The sequence below is a fragment of the Salvelinus namaycush genome, chromosome 10 (assembly GCF_016432855.1).
Source record: "Salvelinus namaycush isolate Seneca chromosome 10, SaNama_1.0, whole genome shotgun sequence".
Taxonomy (NCBI): Eukaryota; Metazoa; Chordata; class Actinopteri; order Salmoniformes; family Salmonidae; genus Salvelinus; species Salvelinus namaycush.
In genome coordinates this window covers 23,785,276-23,807,703 of record NC_052316.1, presented here as the reverse complement: position 1 = coordinate 23,807,703, position 22,428 = coordinate 23,785,276, and the positions used below count along the sequence as shown (strand labels likewise).

The following is a 22,428-nucleotide window of genomic DNA, read 5'->3' as shown; positions in this document are numbered from 1 at the left end:
GAGCCAGGAGAATCCCAATAAGAGACTTAATGAGCAGGAATGCCTCACTGTGGTTCCCTGACAGTGAGGCATAGGTTGATGGGAGTGGTGTTGATGGGAGTGGTGTTGTAGGTGACTCGACCTATAGAGCGCCTGTCCAGCGCTCTAACATCCATGGGAATGGAGAGGGGCTGAGTGGGGATGCCCAGCTTGGGAAGCCAGGGTAGAGTCCAAAAAAGCTCTCATCAGCCCTAGAGTCAATGAGGACCCGGAGAGATTTCGACTGGTTGCCCCACAGCAGAATGGCATTAAACGGAGTGTGAGTAAGGGAAGCAGAAAACCCACCAGAGTACTCGCACCTACCGGTGAGCCTTTCCTTTTAACAGGAAATAGGACACAAAATGTAGAGGTCTGTCATTTTTTATCATAGGTACACTTCAACTGTGAGAGACGGAATCTAAAACAAAAATCCAGAAAATCACATTGTATGATTTTTAAGTAATTCATTTGCATTTTATTGCATGACATAAGTATTTGATCACCTACCAACCAGTAAGAATTCCGGCTCTCACAGACCTGTTAGTTTTTCTTTAAGAAGCCCTCCTGTTCTCCACTCATTACCTGTATTAACTGCACCTGTTTGAACTCGTTACCTGTATAAAAGACACCTGTCCACACACTCAATCAAACAGACTCCAACCTCTCCACAATGGCCAAGACCAGAGAGCTGTGTAAGGACATCAGGGATAAAATTGTAGACCTGCACAAGGCTGGGATGGGCTACAGGACAATAGGCAAGCAGCTTGGTGAGAAGGCAACAACTGTTGGCGCAATTATTCGAAAATGGAAGAAGTTCAAGATGACGGTCAATCACCCTCGGTCTGGGGCTCCATGCAAGATCTCACCTCGTGGGGCATCAATGATCATGAGGAAGGTGAGGGATCAGCCCAGAACTACACGGCAGGACCTGGTCAATGACCTGAAGAGAGCTGGGACCACAGTCTCAAAGAAAACCATTAGTAACACACTACGCCGTCATGGATTAAAATCCTGCAGAGCACGCAAGGTCCCCCTGCTCAAGCCAGCGCATGTCCAGGCTCGTCTGAAGTTTTCCAATGACCATCTGGATGATCCAGAGGAGGAATGGGAGAAGGTCATGTGGTCTGATGAGACAAAAATAGAGCTTTTTGGTCTAAACTCCACTCGCCGTGTTTGGAGGAAGAAGAAGGATGAGTACAACCCCAAGAACACCATCCCAACCGTGAAGCATGGAGGTGGAAACATCATTCTTTGGGGATGCTTTTCTGCAAAGGGGACAGGACGACTGCACCGTATTGAGGGGAGGATGGATGGGGCCATGTATCGCGAGATCTTGGCCAACAACCTCCTTCCCTCAGTTAGAGCATTGAAGATGGGTCGTGGCTGGGTCTTCCAGCATGACAATGACCCGAAACACACAGCCAGGGCAACTAAGGAGTGGCTCCGTAAGAAGCATCTCAAGGTCCTGGAGTGGCCTAGCCAGTCTCCAGACCTGAACCCAATAGAAAATCTTTGGAGGGAGCTGAAAGTCCGTATTGCCCAGCGACAGCCCCGAAACCTGAAGGATCTGGAGAAGGTCTGTATCGAGGAGTGGGCCAAAATCCCTGCTGCAGTGTGTGCAAACCTGGTCAAGAACTACAGGAAACGTATGATCTCTGTAATTGCAAACAAGGGTTTCTGTACCAAATATTAAGTTCTGCTTTTCTGATGTATCAAATACTTATGTCATGCAATAAAATGCAAATGAATTACTTAAAAATCATACAATGGGATTTTCTGGATTTTTGTTTTAGATTCCGTCTCTCACAATTGAAGTGTACCTATGATAAAAATTACAGACCTCTACATGCTTTGTAAGTAGGCAGTGTATCAAATACTTGTTCTCCCCACTGTATATATACAGTACCAGACAAAAGTTTGGACACACCTACTCATTGCAGGGTTTTTCTTTATTTTTACTATTTTCAACATTGTAGAATAATAGTGAAGACATCAAAACTATGAATAACACAAATGGAATCATGTAGTAACCAAAAAAGTGTAAAACAAATCAAAATATATTTGAGATTCTTCAAAGTAGCCACCCTTTGCCTTGATGACAGCTTTTCACACTCTTGGCATTCTCTCAACCAGCTTCATGAGGTAGTCACCTGGCATGCATTTCAATTAACAGGTGTTTGGAATTTCTTTCCTTAATGCATTTGAGCCAATCAGTTGTGTTGTGACAAGGTAGGGGTGGTATACAGAAGATGGCCCTATTTGGTAAAAGAACAAGTCCTTATTATGTCAAGAACAGTTCAAATAAGTAAAGAGACATGACAGTCCATTATTACTTTAAGACATGAAGGTCAGTCAATAAGGAACATTTTCAAGAACTTTGAAAGTTTCTTCAAGTGCAGTCGCAAAAACCATCAAGCGCTATGATGAAACTGGTTCACATGAGGACCACCACGGGAAAGGAAGACCCAGAGTTACCTCTGCTGCAGAGGATAAGTTCATTAGAGATACGAGCCTCAGAAATTGCAGCCCAAATAAATGCTTCACACAGTTCAAGTAACAGACACATCTCAACATCAACTGTTCAGAGGAGACTGTGTGATAGAGGCCTTCATGGTCGAATTGCTGCAAAGAAACCACTACTAAAGGACACCAATAATAAGAAGAGACTTGCATGGGCCAAGAAACACGAGCAATGGACATTAGACCGGTGGAAACCTGTCCTTTGGTCTGATGAGTCTGAATTTTAGATTTTTGGTTCCAACCGCTGTGTCTTTCTAAGACGCAGAGTAGGTGAGCAGATGATCTCAGCATGTGTGGTTCCCACTGTGAAGCATGGAGGAGGAGGTGTGATTGTGTCGGGGTGCTTTGCTGATTACGCTGTCAGTGAATTATTTAGAATTCAAGGCACACTTAACCAGCATGGCTACCATAGCATTCTGCAGCGATATGCCATCCCATCTGGTTTGTGCTTATTCCCAATATCATTTGTTTTAAAACAGGACAATGACCCAACACGCCTCCAGGCTGTGTAAGGGCTATTTGACCAAGAATGAGAGTGATGGAGTGTTGCATCAGATGACCTGGCCTCCGCAATCACCCAATCTCAACCCAATTGAGATGGTTTGGGATGAGTTGGACCACAGAGTGAAGGAAAGCAGCCAACAAGTGCTCAGCATATGTGGGAACTCCTTCAATACTGTTGGAAAAGCATTCCAGGTGAAGCTGGTTGAGAGAATGCCAGGAGTGTGCAAAGCTGTCATCAAGGCAAAGGGTGGCTTTGAAGAATCTCAAATATACTACATGATTCCATGTGTTATTTTATAGTTTTGATGTTTTCACTATTATTCTACAATGTAGAAAATAGTAAAATAAAGTAAGTAGGTGTGTCCAAACTTTTGACTGGTACTGTATATATTTCCCCGTAAAATCCTACAACTTCCAATAGTTTTTATTCTCAGATTTAATGTTTATTTTAGAAAGGACAGCGCTCTACCAGGGATGAAACCCATGTTGACTCTAATGCTTCCCACAGTTGTGTCAAGTTGGCTGGATGTCCTTTGGGTGGTGGACAATTCTTGATACACACAGAAAACTTTTGAGCGTGAAAGACCCAGCAGCGTGCAGTTCTTGAAAACACTCAAACCGGTGCTCTTGGCACCTACTACCATACCTTGTTCAAAGGCATTTAAATCTTTTTTGTCTTGCCCTCAGAATGGCACACATTCACAATCCATGTCTCAATTGCTTCAAGGCTTAAAAGTCCTTCTTTAACCTGTGTCCTCCCCTTCATCTACACTGATTTGAAGTGGATTTAACTAGTGACATCATTAAGGGATCATAGCTTTCACCTGGATTCACCTGGTCAGTCTATGTAATGGAAATGTGTTCCTAATGTTTTGTACACTCAGTGTATAGTGCAATGTCCCCTAAAACAGTTTTCTTACATTTTGAAATGATCCAGGTTTTTCCAACATGTTTCACATATGTTCAGACTACCTTTTGAGATAATACATTTTTGACAAAGTACCATTTTTGTATTAATATTATAGGCATTATTTTACAGGCGACATTTAGTCTGAATATGGATGAATTGACCTCAAGGGGCATGAAATGCAGTTTAACCAATTTATGTTGCATAATATAGTGTGTTGTCAACAATTCAATATTTCCTTCACCAATTTGTATTTGTATAAAAAAAAAATCTTCATACTTTATAGTACCTTATATTGACTTATGAACCGCGTGGTTGAGCACATTTTGCCTTTTTACATGTTAACTATTTATTTAAAAATTCCTACTCTTCAAGGTCTCTACTAATTATTATGGTGCAATATTTATCCCTCACCAACTGAGTTCCTTTCTTTTATCCCATATCTTTGGTGACTGTTTTTTAATTTTCGTACAGCCCTCTGAGTGGGTAAAGTTAGAGTGCCACAACACTGAACTGCAGGAACCCAAAAGGATACAAATTATGTAAATTGATGCTGGGGGAGTTGACCAATCAAGTTAAAGTGAATAATTTTTTTCATATCCACTTCTAAATCCACTGTCAAAACATACTCTACCAGCAAAATGATTATCATTTAATTTGTTTATTTCATTTAGCTTTACAGTAGTTATCTTGATGATGTGTCTTTTTAAGCCTAGACATAAGAGGACAATGCTTGTATAAAATGGCAAACACATCAGGAACAATAATTGCACAGAGTAATTTCACATTTCACATTAAACCTATCAGACCTTAATTCTTTTCCCTTCTTGAATTACAGTTCCTCGCTCCCATTGAACATTTCATTCTATGATTACCTCATAAATCTCCATAACTGATCTGCCATAAAAGTATATTTCTTTGTCTGAAACAGCCTCAGCCAAAATCACTCTGACTCAGCACAATGACAACAATATTTTCCCCTTTTAAGTGACCCAAAAGAACAACTCAGCAATATGTTGTTTTAATTTTTTTGTACAATGTAACCACCAGGCATCAAAGAGAGGCTGTTTTTGTTTTACACTTTGAGGCAATTACGTTTAAACAGATTCTCAGACAATGAAACTATGGACCATTCTGAACTGGTTGAATCTCTCTTCAATAACACTAGTCTCTTTTTATTTCTCTTTGTTCTTTCCCAGAGCCATCCAGCTAAACCCCATCTATTTCCGCCACCATCTGCGCCAGGCCATGGTGTATCGACTGCTGGGGAACCCATGTGCCGCGGCGAGGTAAGAGTTAGTGGTAAATGCTAGGGTGTGAGGAGGGGGTCCTCCACAGGAAATGAAGATAGATTAACTTTGGCTAAAGCGCCAAGTCATTTACAGAGGGAGGATGAACACATGTCCAGTCAGCGGGTTGTAACATCGGCTCGCTGACTGTTGGATCCGTCTTTTCCAGGAAAAATATGTTCATGGAGACACATAAATACTAACTGCTCAATGTAGTATGAGTAGTGGGTAGAGGACAATTAGACTCATAATTACATTCTCTGCTAACGCTGCCATAACCCAGATACTAGAAGCCATCACTTCCTACAGCTCCATTGTTGTTAATGTGTCCACCAGTAGTCCCTTACATATGACGGTGCTTATTCTATATTGAATGAGGAGGGAATACATCTCAAAGGGCTCCAGAGCTGATCGTCTGCTATTTATTTTGTTAATGTCCCTTCCTGTTTCATCATTATCGAACCACATCATTGGAATGGACTGGAGCAGAGAGCAGGTTAAGTTTGGTTAATCTCTCTCGCTCTTTCCCACCTCCATCCCTCTTCTTTTGAATTGTCTGGGGGACCAATTAAACAAAAATTTAGCGACATGCCTACTAATACAAAAATAAAAGGGCCTTATGTGTTTAGCAGTTTTCCGTGTGCATCAGGGCTTTGATAAACGGTCAATGGGAAGGTCAGTTGCCTTTTCTTGGGTCTCTGTGTTGGGGTTCTGGCATTGGGCCTGAACTGAATGGCTACAGTACAGCTGTCAGGGATCCAGGGAGAAGAGGGAGAGGAGGAGGACACAGGCAGTGGACAGTGCTCTGTCTCTCCTCCGGACACGTCTCAGACTCCTGTCCATTCCCCTCAGGTCAGCCAATGCTGACACTGCTCTGTCCTGGACCCTCCAAAACAGATAATCAGCATCTTTGCCTAGGCTCAAATCATCGTAGATTAGTGAACTGAGGGATGCATCTTGTCAAGTCATTGCATATGCTGTTTCTGTTATGACATTTTACATTTGAGTCATTTAGCAGACACTCTTATTACAGAGCGACTTACAGGAGCAATTCGGGTTACGTGCCTTGCTCAAGGGCACATTGACAGATGTTTCACCTAGTCGGCTTGGGATTTGAATCAGCAACCTTTCGCTTAATGGTCCAACGCTCTTAACCGCTTGGCTACCTATGAGAAAAGCAGTCATAATCTTGGCCTGCTGAAAATAACTGATTAAATGTGTCTTCTGGATGGCACATTGGTAAAGATTGCTTGTGTGTACCTCTCTGGGTACAGTAGGTGTATGAGCTACAATGGAATCTTTTTCATACAATAGACCTTTTCTGTTTTGGAATTTCAAGAGATTTTGTGCTTAGCCTTGCTTATAAGGCACTCCATTTTCTTCTTGTAAATGATATAAAGCCATATCAAAGCTAATTACATGGAGAAGTGAATGCATTCCTTCAGCCGTTTCAGGTGGGCAGATAATTAACGAACATCAATCTCATTTAATATTCATTTAATGGTTCTGTTCTTTTATATGCCAATGGTAGTGAGAATGTGATGGATTCTCCCCTTTGTTCCATGAAGAAATCCTGCTAGTAGAAGGCTCTCACCATGCCTCCACTGAATTGTGCTTTGCAATTTTCCTGACATCTGGTGCACTTTCCATCATTGGATAGTCATCTGCAGACAATTACATTACAGGTTGCCACCTTGAAGATTGAATAGGAATGTTTATTTGACCACTCGTATGCTATAACATGTCTCTCCTGTAGAGGGTTTCTTCTCAGGAAAAAGGCTATGTGATGAATGTGATTTTAGACAAAGAAATTTGTCCATTTAAGCAATTAAGGGTCATGGTTTCCGCTCTCTAGTGTCAAACTGCGTTGACACAGAAATGTAATGAATAGAGTGGCTCTGAATGATTGAATACCCATACAATGCTGCAGTGATCCTAATAGCCTCGTTTTTGGCAAATATGTTTTACATGTTGTAGGAACATTTATCACTTGACAAATGTGGCCGTTATGTGCATTAGTGATCCGCAGGTTGACTCATAACCTGCAGTCCCCACAGTTATATCCGCGGTGCGGGCGGGTTAAGGGTCATGGAATATTGTGTGGATGAAGGGCGGGTGGGTGGCGGTCGGGTTGAAACAATACATAAAACAAAATCTCTAAATGTTTTTCTTTAATTATTTTTTGTCTAACCGGCATTAGTACATAAGTCTAAGCTTCAGGGCCTAACTTTACACGTGCCAGATAGCATACAAGCCAATCGCCAAACGCTTTTGGGAACGAGCAGCAAAAGTGAATGTCTATCCACTGAGGCAAAAAGGACAATGTCTGTGTTTTAATTTAATAAGCGAAAGCTGTGAAATGGAGAGTTGAAAATAAAGAGAAGAGTCATGTTTGGGAAAGATTTGATGAAGTGGTAAAAGAGGATGATAGCAGTGCCTCTGCTGTGTGAATGATGATTGTGAGGCACTTTAGAAATTTGACAGTCACAAGATGGGGAGTTCAAAAAAGCCTATGGCACGAGAAGGGAACTGTAGCCTACTGTTCAGATGGGTACAATGGAAACTGAAATCTGGACACTGACTGTAGGTCTATAACTTCTCACATAGTCTTAATATGAACTCCTGTAGAACTAAGCCTTTTCTTGCAGTAAAATGGGACACCAAATGTACATTCTGACTCAGGAGTGGAGAAATATAATTTCTTAGTTTCAGCATCTTGAGAGGTGCTATCTTTATAAGCATCATAAAAGCTGATAGTATTTCAACCACATAAAACATGCGTCCAAGCCAAACTGAAATCTTATCAGAAACATGTTGGGTTGTTTTCACAGCTTTCTATTTTCTCACAACTGGTCAAACTGATGTTATTTAGACATTTTCCCCCCCAATTATTTATATTTTTTCCGAGGTCCCTAAACGTCTTTGCTCTGTGAAAGAAGCAGAGAAACTTTACCGACGTCAACTAGATTGAAGCATTCATTCTATCATTTAAGACATTATTCTGGTGAGTAAGGCTTTATTTAGTCTTCTAGGGCAACAAGTAATGACAGAAGAGAAGGTGCATGTATGTAATTATAGACTGACAAATAGCCTACCAAAATTCCATAATTATAAGCAGAAAAATATCTAAATTAGTCAGAATAAATCCTGAGTCAAATCGTTCCGTCCTCTCTGACTGTAGCCTACAGATGATTTTCTACATTTGCAGGTTAGGGTTGGGCATTTCCACTTTATCACAGTGGGGCAGTTGTGGATGGATTATTAGCAATTGCGTGCGGGTGAACAAACAGCTGACCAGCGCACCGCTAATGTGCATTCCATTTATAAGGAACTACTTCATTGTAATCAGAGGGCTAATATTAATACTATGCATGCCGGCAGTGGCGGATTTAGGTATGGGCGACATGGGCAGCCGCCCAGGTGCGGCATCTTGCCAGGAGCGGCATGGGGCGGTCGCACCAAAAAATTTGGAATGGTGACATTTGCGTAATTTGGTTTTCTATCATTCATTTGCACGTCACTTCAGTGATATCATGTCACCATGTGGGACTGTGGGTCAATTAACCTTGTCAGAGTGGGCGCCTTGATTGTAGTTTGTGAGCTAGGCAGGCTACTGCCTGGGAAGGTCTCCCACTCAGAAGTACGAGATGGGGAGGGGGGTAGGGGTAGGTTGACCTCAGGTCTCCCCACTGGAAGCCCGAGGTTGTGGGAGTGGGGGAATCTATCAAATAGCTCACCTCTAACTTTGTACAGTACTAATGCAATTAGTAAAATCAGTCACACTATGAAATGGTTTGTGTGAAATCGTTAAGAATAATATGAAACCGGTCTGCACACCACCAAGGTGGATTGGTTTAGTCTTGACTCTTGGTTGACAGTGTTGGGGGATGGGTAATGTATTGATACTCGAGTGCCAAATCAACACACATGGATAAGAAAAGGTCTAAGCCATCAGGTGCCCAGTTTAGGAAAAAGAGGAAAGAAGAAGAGGAGAAACGCGCAAAAGATAAAGGTATGCAGCTATGTCATCTCTTTATGAGAATAATATTATGCATGTCATGAAATAGGCTAGTATAACACTTATATTTGTTAGCCTATGTTGCTTGCTATGCTATTACACATAGGGTGACAAGATTCAGTTTTCTGTCCAACTAGCTTACATAGTATTGGATATAATTTCACACAGTTTCATCATGATAATGTGTGTAGCCTGCAGCAAAACGATTACAACCTAAATAGCACATTATTGATTTGGTTAACTTTTATTGAGGTGACATCATAAAGGTTTTCTGTGATTGTGTTGACTATGTCCTGAGCTCAGTAAGCGGAATTTACTAAGCGGCTTACTTAGAAGACGTCTATATTATGCTGATATTTTGTATCTTTTGTGATATATTGAGTCTTTTGGGGTGTCTTATGCCTAGTATTAGCCAAGGAGGTTGTATGGTTCATGTGGTTCCTATTCTGAAAGTTGTATAAATTGTGAATAATGACATGTATATTTAATTGTGCAACAAATGTATTTAGGGTGTCAGACTCATATACTGTATTTCAATGCAAATTCAGGGGCACTTCTGAAATATTTTGGAGCACCCTCTGGCACTGGCCAGGATGAGGAGCCATCTACCTCCTCAGCCACACAGGCCTCTTCAGAAATGATCTCGGAGCCTCAGAATGAGGAGCCATCCAACTCCTCAGACACACAGGTGTTTTCACAAATGTTGTCTGAGCCTCAGAATGAGGAGCCATCCAACTCCTCAGACACACAGGTGTTTTCACAAATGTCTGAGCCTGAGGATGAAGACCCATTTGCTTCCACTTCTCCCTAGCAGGATTCTTCAGGTGTGTTTGTGCACGAGCACGTGTGTGTGTGTGTGTGTGTGTGTGTGTGTGTGTGTGTGTGTGTGTGTGTGTGTGTGTGTGTGTGTGTGTGTGTGTGTGTGTGTGTGTGTGTGTGTGTGTGTGTGTGTGTGTGTGTGTGTGTGTGTGTGAGAGTACACACGCATGTGTTTATGTGTGCATCCCTGCATAACATAAACAAAATAAATGATTTCCCTTTTGCAAAGTTTTATGGTTCCATAGTGTAGGTAACAATGATGATTTTATTATTACTGGGTATGTATGTGGGATGTTCCACCACTATAAAACTATAAATGCTGTGAATAACGTGTGTAAACTAATGCCCATGTGCTCTCCATTAGAAATGCATCCCCACCAAATCCTGCTGCTGAGGATGAACCACTGTCTACAGACCCTGCTGACTGGCCTTCAGTTCTGACTGACAGAATTTGGACACAACTAGTTTGCGAGGACCAAGTGAGGTATCACCTAACTCTGTTTTCCCAAGGAATGAGAGTGATGGAAGACGTTTCCACCACAAGTATTTTAGGAAGACCTTGGTGAGTGGTGAAAAAATCCCTAGAAGTTGGTTGGTGTATTCCAAAAGAAACAACAGCCTCTTCTGCTGCGAACTCTTTTCTAAGAAGAACATTTATTTAGCAAACTCAGGGCTGACAGACTGGAAACATGCAAGTTCGTTGCTGACTTCACACAACAGGAGTTCAGAACACCAAAACTGCATGAAAACATGGAAAGAACTGGCAATGAGGATCAATAAAGGGGAAACAATTAATAAACATGAGATGGCATTTATGGAGGATTAGAGGATAAGATGGAGAGAGGTGTTGACACGTCTGACTGCTATTGTGCAGTCTCTGGCAATTAGAAATCTGGCACTAAGGGGACACACAGAAACACTGTACTCTCCATCAAATGGACATTTCCTCAAAGAGGTTGAACTGATGGCACAATTTGATCCAGTCATGAAGAGCACCTTAACCGTGACCAAAAAGGGACCTTGAGTCACACCACCAGCTACCTTGGCCATCAAATACAGAATGAACTCATTGATTTGTTGAGCAGCAAGGTCATTTCAATAATGGTGAGTGACATCAAGCTGGCAAAATTATTCTCTATCATTCTAAATTCCACCTCAGTTGTCATCCACACTGAACAATTGTCAGGAGGAGGAGCCCCTCATAAAGGAACATTTTATGGGGTTTTTGGAGGCAGAGGAGCCAACATTTTATCCCTGATTCTCAAAAGATTAGAGGAGCTAAAAATTACTTTTGAGGACTGCAGAGGACAGTCTTATGATAATGGGGACAACATGAGAGGCAAAAACAAAGGTGTCCAATCCAGACTCCTGGAAATGCATCCAAGAGCTCTATTTATGCCATGTGGGGCTCACACATTGAACCTGTTTGTGGCTGATGCTGCTAAAAGTTCTGTCGATGCCACAGGTTACTTTGGCATCTTACACAAACTGTACACCTTGTTCCCAGCCTCCACACAGCGATGGGCCATCCTGAAAAAACATGTGGACATCACTTTGAAGATGTGGACTGAGACAAGGTGGGAGAGTAAAGTTAAAAGTGTCGAGCCACTGAGGTATCAGACAGCAGCGGTGAGAGAGGTGAGGGATCAAACCAAAGACCCTGTGATAAAGATTGAGGCCCACTCCTTGTCAGAGGAGGTGGGATCATACCACTTCAGCATCTGTACAGTGGTGTGTTATGACATCTTGAGCCAGATCCAACATGTGAGCAAGCTGATGCAGTCTCCCAGTATGCATGTGGATGTTGCAGTCAGTCTTCTCAGAAAGACAGAGAGAGGTCTCAGCAACTACAGGGCAACAGGCTTTATGACCGCACAAACGTCAGCCAAGGATATTTGCGACGGAATGAATGTAGAGGCTGTTCTACAGCAAAAAAGGCTGAGGTCCATAAAGCAGAACTTTTCATACAAATCATTTGATGAGCCTTTGATTGATGCCCTGATGAAGCTGGAGGTGACATTTTTCAGTGTCGTTGTTGATGCTGCAACCTCAGCCCTTCAGGAAAGATTTTCCACATTGGAAAATGTAGGAGACAAGTTTGAGTGCTATCAACCTTCCAAAGTCTCTCAAATAAGGAGCTGACAGAACAATGTGAGGCCCTTAGTATGACACTGCACTATAAAGAACACTCAGACTTGGATGGCAGAGAGCTTGCACAGGAACTGAAGAACTTGCCTGACTTGCCATCGAAGACCATGACCCTGCAGATAGCAATACTGGGTGATTTGAAAAACCATAGTCAATCAATCAATAATATCATAATTATTTTAACAAAAATGTTTATTTTTAATTTACAATCTGTAGAAGCTTTGAGAATAGAAAGGTTCAATACTTTTGTGAAGCATCACTGCACAGATGGGAGGGGTTGAATGGAGCTGAAGGGTGGGACTAATAACAAGATAACCAATGTAAAACATACATGGTCTGTAGAATGTATATAGGTTCAGAGCTTTTGTGAAATAGCACAGTTACAAATATAAATCAAACTGGATGGACATCCGAAATAGAGGAAGGACTAAAAAAAACAAAATAAATGTCTGTAAAATGTGTATAAGATGTATAAACTGAAGGTAGAAGCCTAAGTGTTTATTGGTTTACTCCAATTGGGGGAAGGGTGGTAGTGTTTGCAGGGAATAATAAAGGCATATTCTAAAAAAAGTATGTATGTCTATATAGGTATGTGTATGTATATATGTGTATATGTATGCATGTGTGTATGTATATGGATATATGTATTTACCCAAAAAATATATGGGGGATTGAAAATTATGCAGACAATTACATTGATTGAAGCAACATTCTTTCAGCAATATTAAGCTGAACCACCCCTTAAAGGAAAAAAAAATCCCTTCTTTGGGATAGGGGACAGTATTTTCACGTCCGGATGAAAAGCGTGCCCAAAGTAAACTGCCTGTCACTCAGGCCCAGAAGCTAGGATATGCATATCATTGGTAGATTTAGATAGAAAACACTCTAAAGTTTCTAAAACTGTTAGAATTATGTCTGTGAGTATAACAGAACTGATATGGCAGGCGAAACCCCGAGGACAAACCATCCCAAAAAATAATAATTTCACCTTACCACTGTTTTCAATGACTAGTACTATAATTATAAGCCCAAGTTCTCCCAAATTGCAGTTCCTAGGGCTTCCACTAGATGTCAACAGTCTTTAGAAAGAGTTTCAGGCTGGTTTTTGGAAAAATTACCCAGAAATTGTAGTTTTTCTAGGTGGCTCACATTTTGGCTGTAGCGTTTCCAAGCGCGTGGAGGAAAGCGCGTTCTTTCTTAAGTCAAACGTTGTTTGACTTGTTTGGAAAAGTTTATTAGTAACGTTTGGGATTCATTTTGTATGCATTTTGATGGAGGGAAACTGAGTGGATTATTGACTGAAGCGCGCCAGCTAAACTGAGTTTTTATGGATATAATGAAGGAAATTATTGAACAAAAGGACCATTTGTAATGTAACTGGGACCTTTTGGAGTGCCAACAGAAGAAGATCTTCAAAGTTAAGGCCTATATTATATCGCTATTTCTGACTTTCGTGTCGCAACTCCCTGGTTGAAAATGATTTGTTATGCATTTGTGTGCTGGGCACTGTCCTCAGATAATCGCATGGTTTGCTTTCGCCGTAAAGCCTTTTTGAAATCTGACACGGCGGCTGGATTAACAACAAGTTAAGCTTTATTTTGATGTATTGCATTTAATTGAATTTGAATTTTGCGCTCTACCATTCCACCGGATGTTGTCGAGGTGTCCCGCTAACGGCACGCCTTTCCTAAACATTAAAGAGGGGGAACAAATTTAAAAAAGACCATGACCCTGCTTGAGCTGCTGATATTTATACACGAAAGGGAGCTCTCAGAAATGTATCCACATTTATGGACTGCTCTCAGAATTTGTCTTCTCTTCCAGTGACCTTAGCTGAAGCAGAGAGGAGCTTTTCAAAGCTGAAGCTCATCAAATCCTACCTGAGGTCCACCATGTCACAGGAACGCCTTAGTGCCCTTGCTGTCATCAGTATTAACCATGCAATTGCCTGGCAGATTTCTTATGATGATGTAATTGATGACTTTGAATCAAGGAAGGCAAGAAAGGTCAGGGTTTAGATGGCAGTTGTGCAATTTAGTTTGTGTTTCTTGTTTGAAGTACAATAGTGTAATAATCAGGTTCTCTTCTTTATACGTGTGTTATTCTATTTGTGTATTTGTGTGATATAGGATTTGTGCAATTTAGTTTTTTGTGTGTTTATTGTTAGCAATAGGGTAATAGTGTAATAATTTGATTATCTTTATTTGTATTTATATACTACAATTTGTTTCTATTTGTCTTTGTTACTTTTTGATATTTATGAGTCTTATTTTTGTATATATTTTTATATTTATATAGTTTTAAATGTTATGACTATGTATTTGTGTTGTTCCAAATGTCTGAATAAAAATTACAGTTAGTGCAGAATGGTGCTTTTTTTGTTGTTGGCTGTGGGGTAACTGAAGGGGGGGTTCTCCCAGGGAGCCATACAAGCTAGAACCGCCACTGCATGACAGGCTCTCTTGGCTTAGAGTTGAGGAAAGACTGACTGCTTCACTTCTTTTTTATAAGAAACATGTTGGAAATTGCAAGTTGTTTGCACTTACACAAAGCACTGACCCCACGAGACACCAGTTTTTTTAGTCCCCAGGTCCAGAACAATTTCAAGGAAACGTACAGTATTATACAGAGCCATGAGTGAATGGAACTCCCTTCCATCTCATATAGCGCAAGTGAACAGCAAACCTGGTTGAAAAAAAACAAATAAAGCAACACCTCACGGCACAACGCCTCTCCCCCATGTGAGCTACTTGTTGTATGTACTGACATGTATGTGTAACTGAAAGATCCACACAGACTACATTTTAATATTTGTAAATGTATGTAAAGTCTTTTGTCTGTAATGTATTTTTTGTTATGTGTCAGAGCCCAGTAAGACTAGCTGTCTCCATTGGCGTTGGCAAATCGGGATCCTAATAAATCAAATCAAATGTATATCAATAGACACATGTATGCCATGATTATGGGAACTAGAGGAGGTAGGCTGCTGAGTGCCTGGTGAATGGAGAGAAAAATATCCTGTACACACCACTAACTCATTTTCTTATACGATTCACTTTTGTCTTCCTTTATGCATACATCTGATTTGCCAAGCCCAGACCTCGGATTTGTGTGAGAAAAGAGGTGTTGAATGCCAAACCTTTTGCACTCGGGAGCCAAGAGTATGTAGAATGCTGACACCAGTAGAAAACAACGCCATTCTCTACAGCTGCATGTGCTGCTAATGGAGCAGCTGTGGCGTGTGGGGTTGGGCTGTTCTTTTCGGCAGCTTTCAAAGACAATTCTTACAATGGTGTGTCACCTGAGTATCAGAACATATCTATGTTGTGGTACAGTACAGCTACCTGGGCTGAGCTGCTATGTGAAGGGAGTTGGTGGTGATGATGAATTGACCATCCCCTAGTAGTCCACTGTGCTGTGGGGCTGCTGTGGCCTTCCTCTTACCTTCTCCATCACTTCGGTTGTTTTTTTTCTTCCTTAGACTTTAATGGTGTCACATTGTGAATTCTTTACACAAGCTGCCTCTATTGGCCATTTTTTCAGGCCAGCCGTCACAAACGGCCCCATGCTGTCAGACTGGTCATTATCTTGATATGAGGGGTCAGGCCTGTCCCAAATGGTTTTTTTTCTGTCTTGAGGTTGTTGTTTTTTGGTTGTCATGCTGTCCTTTGACAAATCTCTTATTGTTCGTCCACACCCCCCATGTGGCCAGAGTGAGAGAACTAACAGGAACTTTTCAAATTAATCCAAATCCCAGTCTGCCTGTTGAATTTAACTCTGTCAAATTGACTGCCAGCATCGACATAAAGGAGATGTATTTTTAATGTGTACATATCAAGAGGACGAGGGGCTGTAGGCAGCAGGCTAGTCTCAATAGGGTGGTCACAGTGCAACCGGAAAGGTTTCCAATTCCAAGTGTTTTGAAGACATTTTTAAAAGGCTTGTGATAGCCACATCTACTTTCCGTGACATCACTCAATAGACAGGGCCTCTCATGTAAGGGAGCTATTGATCTGATCACCCCTGTTACCTTGGACCCTCAGAAAAGGGGATTAAGGGGTCAATTGACATTATTGGCAAACCTGTTTTTATAGCTCTCTCTGTTACAAGAGTGGCATGACAGGATTTTAAATGGGTGTTTGCTCTCACTCTGTAACAAAGAGAATATATTTTAAACAGAGATGACTGAGAACTATGGCACTCTGCTTCCTAACAATAGCTGTTTCTATACGCAGCTTCATGCTATATGCAAACTGTATGCCAGCAATTAGCATTCCATTGAATGCTTCATGAGGGGGAAATCCAAGATGCAGGCTTCTTGCAATCTTGGCTTTATTGTAGAGATCGCATAGAGTTAGCACTCTGATGTACATTGAACGCTACCAATGCATTTGACCATTTAATTGTTGTGGGAATGCTAAGACTCTAGGGTTTACTAGATGGACTTCACGCCCATTAACCAGGCATGAGTCCTAACCTCCGCTGTAGTTGATTTTGGCTGTGATGATGACTTCAACCATGCCGGGCCTCTCTCTCTCTCTCTGGCAATCCAGGCCCACTGGCCCATCCATCCATCCCTTAGAGCTGAGCCATCATCATCACTGTCAGATGAACCAATCATGACCAATTACTGGGATTATCTTTCAGTGATCACAGCACATCTGGCAGCCATCAGCCACTGTATAGATTGTTGGAAGCAGGGGAGACAGCAACCTGGCAGGCCAAGGCATGATCCTAGCTGCTAGAGACCTGGCCAGTGCCAACAGGGTTGAACTGCAACTAGGGGAAAGGGGCATACCTAGTCAAATCAAACTGAATGCAATCAACCGAAATGTGTCTTCCATATTTAACCCAAACCTTCTGAATTAGAGAGGTGCGGGGGGCTGCCTTAATCGGCGCCCAGGGAGCAATTGTTGTCGGGGGTGGACTGCCTTGCTCAAGGGCAGAACGGCAGATTTTTCCACCTTGCCGGTTGAGGGATTCGAATCAGCAACCTTTCGGTTGCCCCCCCTAGAATATTATTATTATCATCATCATCCACTCAGCCTCTTTCTTCCAGCCCTTGTCCCAACAAGTACCAACACTTAAGATCATTTATTGGTAGCTTCTTCTCTGGTGGGGAGCCAAACATCAGCCAAAAAGAGAATAAATCTTTGATGTAAAATCAGAGATAGTTGCTTCATCAATTTGACAAATGTGATGTGTTCTTCTGGCGGCTTGTGTCACTCTACCAAAGCACTGAAAATTATTTTACAGTTATGTTACCACAGTGTCTTAAGAATAAAAACTAAAATCCAATGTGCCTCCACGAGTATAGAGGTAGTGTAGTAGAGACAGACAGGAGTGTGACTGCATGGTGGGATGATTTTAAGGGTCTGAACATTTTTGCGGAGGATTTATGCAGCATCAGATGTGACATCTGTAGGCGACACAGTGTGCCATATACAGAGCCCCCAGCCATGGATGGGCATTGGCTATAAATGGGGCATGCTAAAGTAACCCAAAGGTACTCTTTGCAAAACAAACAATACCTGACCTTGTGATCGTTTACGCTATACAGTTACTCATATGTGCAAGATCCACTTACAGGCATAGTGCTCCCAAGACTAAACGTGACAGAATGCTTTTTCAGTCCCTTATGTTTTTTTTGTATCATGTCATGTGCATTTCATTCCTCTTTGTTTTTGTTGGCAACCTGGTTATTCTGAGAACATGGGACAAATACACAATAACGACATAAAGGTTTTTGAATGGCAGGATGCCAGGCAATACTTTTCCCTTGACATATATTTATCCTTACATCGCAGGGACACCAGAAACACTGAAACTGGGTCTTATGTCTGCTATTTTGGTTGACTTTTTGATATTGCTGCAGATGGTTCTTTTGATAATGTTATCAGTGCTATGCTGTTCCATTTTAGAGAATGAAAACCTCTCTGTATTGTATGTGCTCTGCTTGACTCTGCTGTGCTTTGCTCTCCTGTGCCATGCTGTGCTATGCTAGACTATTGCGTATGCAGTTTTCACCTAGCTATTGAATGTGTGTGCTGTCTCTCTTGTGCCTCTCTCCCCACAGAGTGTAACATCTTGATTGAAATTTGTCTGATAGTTTCTGTGTGTCTCTGTCCTTGTCATTAGGAGTGCCATGATTGCTGACTGGGTGTACTGGCTGTCCGGGGGCTCAGATGAACACATAAGCAAGCTCATCAAACTGTATTGGCAGGTGAGAACAGATGGCCCCAGAGCAGAGACGAGGGGCCCACCGCCCAATCAAAAGCTCAATGAATGATTATTACTTAAAAGACTGCCGACTGAGGTAGCTCTTTGCATATCAATCAGGCAGAACGCTGCATAGCAGTAAACGGTTTATAATGAACCAGAGCACAGCGTGGTGGCACCAAGTGAACCTAACCTCAACACTGGCAAGCAAAGGTCATCCAATGAATCAGCCTCTAGACTACTGTATGGTTACACAAACCTTGTTCTCTCTAATCTAATCTTAATGACCTCAACCACTACTATCACACAATTTACAGAATTGACAGAATACATGTAATGTGTTTGCTATGTTTTCCCATTTTTACTTGCCTTGCATATGTCTAGCATCATAACCATGTAGTACTGAATATAAACCCCAAGCTTTGTACATGAGTTTCCATAAGATGTTGGAGGTTGGCGAAGGAACACATGCAAACATAGAGGGAATTACACTCGCTGAAGTTGCTTTTCTGCACTTCAAGTTTAGCAGAGGAAAAGTGAAGAGTTTTTTTAATTCGGAGGGCAAAATGAATGCTTTTGACCTTGAAAGTGGGTTTGTACGGATCTGCATTCGCTTGAAATCGAGCCTTGATTTGCATTTGCTTGAAGTGAGATGAGTGCGGGATAGATTTTAGTATTCAGTACATCAAGCACCTTCCGTTTTATTCATTTCCGTCCCATGTGAATTTCAATACGTCTGTGTGTGTTTATCCTGACGGCCCTTAAACTAGCTCCCAACATCACACACAGCCTTCTACCCACTGTGGGTTTCAAGTCCCTCAGTGAGGGCCACAGATTTAGAACCACATTACTTCCACTTTGAATGTTTCCTTTGTCAAATAAACAGGGGAGGAACTTCGGACTGGTATTGAAGTCAAGGAGGCATTTTGTTTTTCTATCGCATGGCCTTTTTATGGATAATTTTTACAGCTAACTCATTCCATATTTTATTGCAATACTTTCTCACTAAACATGCACATGGAAATGAATGTCAATAGAAAATATCTTCGAGCCCTAGCTATGGCATTTGTTTCATTGTGATACATTTTCTTGCCTGCTGACAAATGGCTCAGAAATTCTCCATCAAAACAGAACACCCCCAAATAATTGAATCAATGGGCGAAAACACAACATTATCTCCCTAACTACTGTAGGGAGATAATGTTGTGTTTTTCTGGGTGGTCAGACTAATGAAGCCTCAGCTCTTTCTCTTTCACTTATCAATAGAGGTGATTTAATAAGGTAGCTAGCTAGCGATCTGAAGCTCAAAACAAACTCATTGACATAGTACTGTAATCTGCTTATTCTAATGTCATCTGAAATAATAAGTAGATGGAGAGCTGAATTGTCTGGTAGGGTAATATTTCCCTTTAGCTTCAGACAAATGTAAAAGGTTATGGGAAAACCAAAGCCATGTTAATCCCCAATCCATAATCTGTTCCCTCTCATTCAGAGTGGATTTAAACGGAGAATAGATTAGTCCAGGAACACCGTTAGTTTCCCAGTTGCTATGTTTTATTCATCCCAACAACCCAACAGAAAGCATAGCAATGTTTACAATTCTTAGACATTTTCTTGTTTACAATACATTTTTTTCCCAGTCCATCAAAGCACAGAAAACAGTAAGAACAAATGTAACCTTGAATGGCCAAATCAGCAGATCTACTGTCACAGCTCTTGTAGCAGCCTGAACAATTCAATCAGCTCTGCTTTTAGAAACTTTCATCATTTTAGGAGTGTCTACCTCTGAGTAAGGCCAGCAGCATACCACCCTGTATCCCACTGCTGGCTTGCTTCTGAAGTTAATCAGGGTTGGTCCTGGTTGGTCTCTGGATGGGAGACCAGATGCTGCTGGAAGTGGTGTTGGAGGGCCAGTAGGAGGCACTCTTTCCTCTGGTCTAAAAAAATATTCCAATGTCCCAGGGCAGTGATTGGGGACATTTCCCTGTGTAGGGTGCCGTCTTTTGGATGGGACGTTAAAGATCCCATGGCACTTATTGTTAGAGTAGGGGTGTTAACCCTGGTGTCCTGGCTAAATTCCCAATCTGGGCCTCATACCATCACGGTCACCTAATCATCCCCAGCTTACAATTGGCTCATTCATCTCCTCTCCCCTGTAACTATTCCTCAGGTTGTTGCTATAAATGAGAATGTGTTCTCAGTCAATTTACCTGGTAAAATAAGGGTTAAATATATAAAAAAAATAAGGAAATTAGATAACAATGGTCCTCTCTTACTCTCTTCCCTGCCTCACACGACTCCACAATCCCAGGCTCTGTTGGACGAGGCGATCACCATGGAGGATCGTTTCTCTGTCATGTACACCCCGTGCTCTGCTGGGGACTCCGTGGGGGATTGCATCGCCAAGGCTGAGGAGACCTTCAGGAAACAGCACACTGCGTTCACAGACTACCTGTTCACAGGTATGGAATATAGACCAGGGGGAATGGGAGCGAGGAATAGACTCTCATCTCTATGAGATTCATCCTTTAGAAATTATAGAGCTCCCTCCAGTAGAAGGAGTGAGTGAGATGAACATGGTTCTCCCCCACATCTTCCTCTCAGCAGGAGGCTATACTGTATAGCCTGTTCTCCTCACTGTCAGCCTGCAGCTCAGACTAGCAGGGGTCAAACACACACACTGCCAGTGCCTCAATTAGCCTGCCCTGCCTCATCTTTCCACCATGCCCTCCTATCGAAAACAAATGCATATCTACAGACCCCTGTCTAGATCAAATAAGCTGCCCTCTACTGTGGTTTAGCCACATTAGCTGGTTACCCCACCATGGGCTGTCTGTTACCTCCCCATGCAAGTGTGTTCCAATTTGAGAAGTGCTGTTCCATTAACTCTTAAAGATGCAGTCCATGATCTTAAGCACTTACAAATTCGTAACATATTGTATGAATTGGAATTCGTTAACGTATTATACGTATTGCAAAAAAACATTTATATATATTTTTTCAAATGCAGGACTTAACATATTCGAACTGGATGACATAGTTCACAATCGTGCAACATTTTCAGGGAGCACTACTTTCAAAACTACTGGCTGAAATAATACAAAACCTCTGGAGACTCACTTTAATTACCCTCTACACTGAGACATGTGCTCTGAATGGTGCATGTGTCCGCGGACAGGTCCGATTTCTCAAACTGCCATGGGGTGAGGCATGAGCTGTAGTGTCCAGGAAGGTCATCAGCAGGAATGGTTGGAAGAGGGGAGGAGAGAAGAGGGGAAGGAGGAGGAGGGAAGGGAAGGGTAGTACCCAGAGACAGTGGACGAAAAGGGCTGAGGATCTCTGAAGGCCTTGATTAAAGTTAGACTTGTGCTCAGTTCTTTGCTTCCACCCAGCCAGGATAACAAGCCAGACCAGTAACCCCCGGTGACACAGGTCAGTGGTCAGAGAGGAGAGGGGAGTGCTCTCTGCACCAGCCTCATCAATAACACCACCACACAGGGGAGGGAGAGAGAGACACACACACACACACACACACACACACACACACACTGAGAGAGGAAAGAGGAACATTCACTTGAGTTTCTCCAGAAGTCTAGGCTACAGTATTACTATTATAAGACTCAGTGAGTCTTGCTGAAGGGTATTGCTTTTTTGTGTTGTACATTCACCATGGAAACTCTGAATTCATAGACACAGCAGGGAACCCATCATCCATCCATCACCACTCTGAGGGTGAGTGTCTGTCTGGGGTGAATCCTTTTAAGGCTAATAGCATTAATGTAACTTTGACCCAAGGGTCAGCAATGCCATGAAACCAACCCAAATGAGTGACCTGGTTTGGGAGCAAAGCAGCCATTGTGGGGGACACTGGTAATACAGTAGGCTACCCAATTCCAATGGCACCCAACTCCCTATGTAGGGTCCCTATTCCCTATGAACTGTCATCAAAAGTATTATACTAAATAGGAAATAGATTGCCATTTGGT

The 22,428-nt window shown here is 42.0% G+C and overlaps 1 protein-coding gene across 1 annotated transcript in view; it reads left to right on the top strand.

Annotated features, from left to right (window-relative positions):
• The window catches only part of LOC120054260 (spermatogenesis-associated protein 16-like), a 48,583-nt gene that overhangs the window by 11,293 nt on the left and 14,862 nt on the right, over positions 1–22,428 (top strand). Inside the window, exons 3-5 of the mRNA XM_039001684.1 lie at positions 5,149–5,238; positions 18,362–18,446; positions 20,754–20,904. Coding sequence (XP_038857612.1) covers positions 5,149–5,238; positions 18,362–18,446; positions 20,754–20,904 — 326 coding nt within the window. The remainder of the gene's footprint in view (positions 1–5,148; positions 5,239–18,361; positions 18,447–20,753; positions 20,905–22,428) is intronic.